At 54.1% G+C, this 5,288-nt stretch overlaps 1 protein-coding gene across 2 annotated transcripts; it reads left to right on the top strand.

The window, feature by feature from the left end:
• Positions 1-265: 265 nt before the first annotated feature.
• Pabpn1l (poly(A) binding protein nuclear 1 like, cytoplasmic) lies at positions 266-3,550 on the top strand. Of its 2 annotated transcripts, none has more exons than XM_021170954.1 (7): positions 266-552; positions 871-1,006; positions 1,281-1,348; positions 1,875-1,981; positions 2,075-2,162; positions 2,585-2,724; positions 3,248-3,550. In XM_021170954.1, the coding sequence occupies exons 1-7, from the start codon at positions 310-312 to the stop codon at positions 3,285-3,287; spliced, it is 822 nt and encodes a 273-aa protein (XP_021026613.1). In that variant the 5' UTR covers positions 266-309; the 3' UTR covers positions 3,288-3,550. The 2 variants fall into 2 exon arrangements, with proteins under 2 accessions (XP_021026613.1, XP_021026612.1); XM_021170953.1 differs by having other exon boundaries at positions 267-552; positions 826-1,006; positions 3,248-3,475.
• The last annotated feature ends 1,738 nt before the right edge of the window (positions 3,551-5,288 follow it).

The following is a 5,288-nucleotide window of genomic DNA, read 5'->3' as shown; positions in this document are numbered from 1 at the left end:
CAGTTAGGTTCTATTGTCAGGGCACGTGGCATATCCAGGTGACAGGCAGACTCCAGGAAGCTCACAGCGTAGCCCTGAGTGTTTCGGGGATGCAGCTGGTGAAGAAGACAGAGAGGAGATATTCAACCTTTGACCCCTCTGGTCAGTAGCCTAGCCCAAGCTGGGAGGCCTTCTTAATCTTTAGGGCTTTAGTGAAAGCAGCTGGTCAGGGGGAGCACTTAAAAGGTAGGGCCACGGGGCAGCTGCAGCTGCGGAGGTGAGCAGACCCAGGGAGGCAAGGCTTCCCAGGCCTGCCCTCCTCGCCTACCGATGGAGCCTTACCTGAGCAATGAGCTCTTCCCACCCCCCACTGAAGCCTGGCTCCAGACGGTCTCCTCAGATCCTGAGGCCCAAGGTTGGGGGGCCTGGGGCAGGACTGAAAAGACCTCCTTGGTGCCAAGGGCTGGGAGTAGAACAGGAAGTGACAAGGAAGCAGAGGAAAATGAAGATGCAAGCTTCCTTCTCTCCCTGCTGGAACCAGAGAACCTGGCCAAGTCCCCAGTATACAACCAGGTAGCACCCTGTCACAAACCGTGCGGGAAGGTGTGGACCTGGGCATGGAGGGAGGGGCACAGGTGACTAGGGGTGAAGGAGCCAGTGCTTCAGACCTCAGAGGCCTCTCTGACTAGGGGGAGGTATCCGGGCAGGAGAGGTACCAGGGGCTTCTGGGGCCTTAGCTCCTAGTCTTGGACTTTGGCTACAGGAACAACAGGGTGATCTTGGTCATCCCCTAGTAGCTATGGCTTTCAGCCGGCGCTGGCTGGCCACACCTGCCCTCCATTCTAGAGGGGCCTGAAGGCCATCTCAAACTTACTGTGGGATGGCCAACAGGAGTTGGAGGCCATCAAGCTGAAATTGTGGGCCATGGAGCATGCTGAAGCCCAGCCGGAGCCACCCTGTGTACAGAGAAAGGCCACAGAGGAAGAGAGGGCTGAGGTCAGACAGCTGCTGAGCCCTGAGACTGTAGGTAGGAACCTGGGACTCTCGCCAACCCTGTCCTCAGATGGACAACTGTCCTTCTAACTCCTTGACCACTCAGCTAAGACTCTAAACCCACCTGCGTTCAATGGAAGAGTACTTGGCACGGGCTGCATATGAGGACAATTGAAGGAGCACTCTGAATCGCACCCACAATCCACAGTGTGACCGCGGGAGCCTGGGCGACCTTCCCTGGGGGGTCACGAGGAATGGGCTCCTCAATGAGGTCCTCCCCCTAGTTCTGAGGTTCTCTCTCCCTACAGACTGCTTCTTCTCTAGGACCTCCAAGGAAAATGTGGAGGCTGACCACAGATCTGTCTTTGTAGGCAATGTGAGTAGAGAGGGGGGTGGCGTGGTCACAGCCCTCTAGGGTGTCTGCCCCCAATTAGGGCATTTACCTGGGCAGACCCCCTCCACTGGGGGTGGGCACTGGCCTGGGTGGAGCTGGCTATGAGTTTGAGGCAGGAGGCTATGAAGTTGTAAATGCAAGTGTCTCCAAGGCCAAAGTGGGAGGCCTGGTGCAGAGGGAAGGTAAAACCCACGGGGCCGAATAGTGCCCAGGCCTTGACCGTTCATTCAGCCGAAGGTGTGGTCAAGCATTCAGGTTTAATGGGCCGCATACCCGGCATGTGCTAATTCCTGAAACCCAACCAGCTGTCCACACAGGAAACACTTAACTGTCTCTCAGCACTGAACCCTGGGCAGGAGTGGATACAGCTTCAGCCCATGCCCAGCCAGGGGCCAACCAACCTTTGGGGGGGGGGGGGTCCCTCCAACCCCTTTCTGCCACAACGGCCTCAGCAGGAGGGAGAAGGGGATAGCCCAGCACTTACACCAGATACCCTTTCTGAGAGCAGGTGGATTATGGTGGCTCAGCTGCAGAGCTGGAGGCCTACTTCAGCCCCTGTGGGGAGATTCACCGGGTCACTATCCTGTGCGACAAGTTCTCTGGACACCCCAAGGGGTCAGTGTGGGGCTATGGCAGGCTGGGCAGTGTGGGTGGGGCTGGAGCTGGCCCCTCACTCCTTGCTCCAATGTCACCTCTGTCCTTCCCCAGCTATGCATATATAGAGTTTGCTTCGCACAGATCTGTCAAGGCTGCTGTGGGGCTGGATGAGAGCACCTTCCGAGGTCGGATCATCAAGGTATGTTTCCCCAGGGGTCTCCATGTGCCTGTGGGCCACCACTGAGCCTTGCACAATAACTCACAAATCCTTCACCAGGCTCGGAGAGGTTAGTGTGCCTGACCCTTTGTGCATCTTAGCTGGGTGGGCATTAATCAGAGTTAGGAAGTGATGAAAACACTCAGACCTAGGGTGGGGCTTGGCTTGGGTGGGGCTTGGTGTGGGCGGGGCCTGCCAGAATGGGCCAGGGAGATGCTGGCTATAACCAGTATGTCTTGTGATCCCAGTTGCATCTGAGAAAAGTTGGAGGGATTATTTCAGCCTAAGTGATATCACAAGTCAGGAGCCCCAAGCCCTGGTCTCAGCCTGGGCCCTGGCTTCAGGCCACCCTGGCAAGAAGGGTGTAGACCAGTGTTTTGGAGCATGACATGGGTTCCATCCAGGTACTTCCCAAAAGGACGAACTTCCCAGGCATCAGCTCCACAGACCGTGGAGGGCTGCGGACACACTCGGGCAGCAGGGCTGCCTTCCTGCACGGTAGCCTCCATCGTAAAGCTCGGTTAAGAGCCCATGGACGGAGCCGGTAAGTGGACCCGAGTGGGACTCTGAGTCTGGAGATCTGAGCAGCAAGATTCTTGGAGCCTGACCCTTATGCTGGCTGTAGCCAATCTGCACAGTGTCATGCTAAGGGAAGACTATTGTCCCTCACATGAGCCTTAAAGGTTGGGGCACTTGGCAAGGGGCTGAGGGGGAGGCCTCGTGGCTTCCAGCAGCCTGCGCAGGCTCTGTGTAAGCTTGCTCCCTGCCTGGTGGGGCTACTTGTTCCTGGGCACTAGGACTTTGCAGGCGACAAGCAGCCTCCTCTGGCCTGAAGCATAGGCTAACTAGTATAAACAAGGCTGCAGTTGAGCCCATGGGCCACATGTGACAAATTCTAGCCCCAGGCTTCCCTCCTTTTCTGGAGTCACCCCCTCAATAAAGCAAAGGCGCCCCCAAAAGTTTCTGGGCAGCAACTTTAACCCTGATGTTCTCCAGGCCTATCCCCTCTGAAGGCAACTGAGCTGCCTTTGTTCTCCCACACACACTGCCCTCCCTACTCTCTGCAGGGGCCATGGAGGAGTACCACCGTGGTTCTCTCCGTACTGAAAGAACAGCCCAGTTTTTAAAGTGGGACCAGGAGTAAACTGCTGTCTCCACTCACTCCAGACGAGGCTCCTAGCCTGGCAGCCCCCAAGGGCCTTTGAAGGTGCCCAGATCACCAGGTCCCAGTGGGAAGGCACTGGGCAGGGAGATTCGGGAGGGGAGGGAGGCTCAGGGTACGCTGGGATTGGCATTCTCGAGTACTTTTAAAGAAAAATAGATATGCGTGTTAATAGTAGAACATAAATTATTAAACTTGAATAAATTTTAAGAATATGTGATCAGCCTCATTTCTTGATTCTCCCTCAGATACAGGTTAGCATTGACCCTTTCTCCATGGCTCCCCACACAGAGGGTGGAAATGGGATATGGCATGAGTCCAGAAGAGGGGGCTCTGGCTCCGCCTTCTGATTCAACCAAACGTGAGCAAAACTCCACCCCCGTAATTCTTCCTCCGTGCCTCAAACTGGCTCTCTAGATACACCAGCACTTCACCTCCATCCTGCCCTGGAAGTTATCTGAGCTGGTCAGGTCGAGAAGCAAAAGTGGGGCCTCTATGCTGAACTCTGTGAGTGTGAGAAGCAAAAGTGGGGCTTCTATGCTGAACAGTGTCTGTCTGTCTGTCTGTGTCTGAGGGTGAGTGTGTGTCTGAGTGTGTATCTGAGTATGTGTGGGTCTAAGTGTTTGTGTCTCTGTGTGTGAGTGTATATGTGTGTGTCTGTATGTGTCTGAGGGTATGTGTATGTCTGTGAATATGTTTGTGTGTATGTATATGTGTGTGCGTGCGTGTATCTGGCAAAGACAGGCTACCCTGCTCTGCCACTGTACTCAGGGAGAGAGCTGGCCAGGCCCAGGTCTGCGGGATACACACGCTAATCTGCACTACCACCTTGCTGTATGTTCATGTTATTCTTAAGCCCCAGTAGAGCTACCATGTTTCTCCTGCTCCCCGAACCTGGAGACTGCTCTGAGAACGAGCTGTGCCCTTTTCTAGGCTCCATCCATGCGTGACCCTCCCCCAGCCATTTTCACATGTCCCCTGTCCTCAGTGGATATCCACCCCGCCAATGCAACCACATCTTCACCTCCAAAGCCCAAAGGCAGCCTGTGACCTTACTGAAAAAAGATCTCTGAAGAAACATAAGAATTAACTCCAGAGTCAGGTGTAGTAGTGCACACCTTTAATCCCAGCACTCAGGAGGCAGAGACAGGCGGATCTATGTGAGTTTGAAGCCAGCCTGGTCTACAGAGTGAGCTCTAGGACAGCCAGGGCTACACAGTAAGCTCCTGTCATCGTCGCCATCACAATAACAACTACTCCGGGAGCATCCCAGCCTGCCTGTGGACCACACATCCATCAGCAGGTGAGGCCTGGGGCAGCTGTGAAGAAGGGAGGCGGAGTCTGAGCTGAGGCTTGCAAAGAGTGGCTGCAGCTCCAGGAGCTAGCCAAGACCTAGAGTAGATTCTCTCTGGGCATGCAGGAAGTAGCCCTGCCCCCAGCTACTGTGTTAACTGGCCAAGGCAAGTTGGCCTGTGGTATCAATACAGTAGCCTCATGAGCCTGGACAGCCTTTTTTTTTTTTTTTTTTTTTTTTTTTTTTTAACCTTTGGAAGCAATTGGTTCTGTCCTGACCAGCCAGGAGTGACTGCCACCCAGTGGGCAGATGGTGAACAGCAAATTGGCCCCAGGGTGGCCTTGCGGGAAGAGGGGGGAGGATTCCCCAGTATCAAAGTGACCTGGCAGGGCCCTTGACAAGGATGACGCCTGTTCCTCTTCACATTCCAGCTTCAGGACTTCCAAGTCCCTGGCCCGGGTCTCCTGGCAGGATATTTGCTCCTGAGCCTTGGACATATATACATACATACATATGTGTGTGTGTGTGTGTGTGTGTGTGTGTATATACATACATACATACATATATATATATATATATATATATATATATATATATATGTGTGTGTGTGTGTGTGTGTGTGTGTGTGTGTATGTAAGTATATATGTATTTT

This window comes from Mus caroli, chromosome 8, assembly GCF_900094665.2.
Source record: "Mus caroli chromosome 8, CAROLI_EIJ_v1.1, whole genome shotgun sequence".
Lineage (NCBI taxonomy): Eukaryota > Metazoa > Chordata > Mammalia > Rodentia > Muridae > Mus > Mus caroli.
Note: the sequence above shows the minus strand (reverse complement) of the source record. Positions and strands in the feature narration are given on the sequence as shown.

Coding starts and splice junctions, on each gene's coding strand:
- Pabpn1l (XM_021170953.1), top strand. CDS start 310: ATGGAGCCTTACCTGAGCAATGAGCTCTTCCCACCCCCCACTGAAGCC. Junction 1,982..2,074: donor TTCTCTGGACACCCCAAGGG/GTCAGTGTGGGG, acceptor GTCCTTCCCCAG/CTATGCATATATAGAGTTTG. Junction 2,163..2,584: donor TCCGAGGTCGGATCATCAAG/GTATGTTTCCCC, acceptor GGTTCCATCCAG/GTACTTCCCAAAAGGACGAA.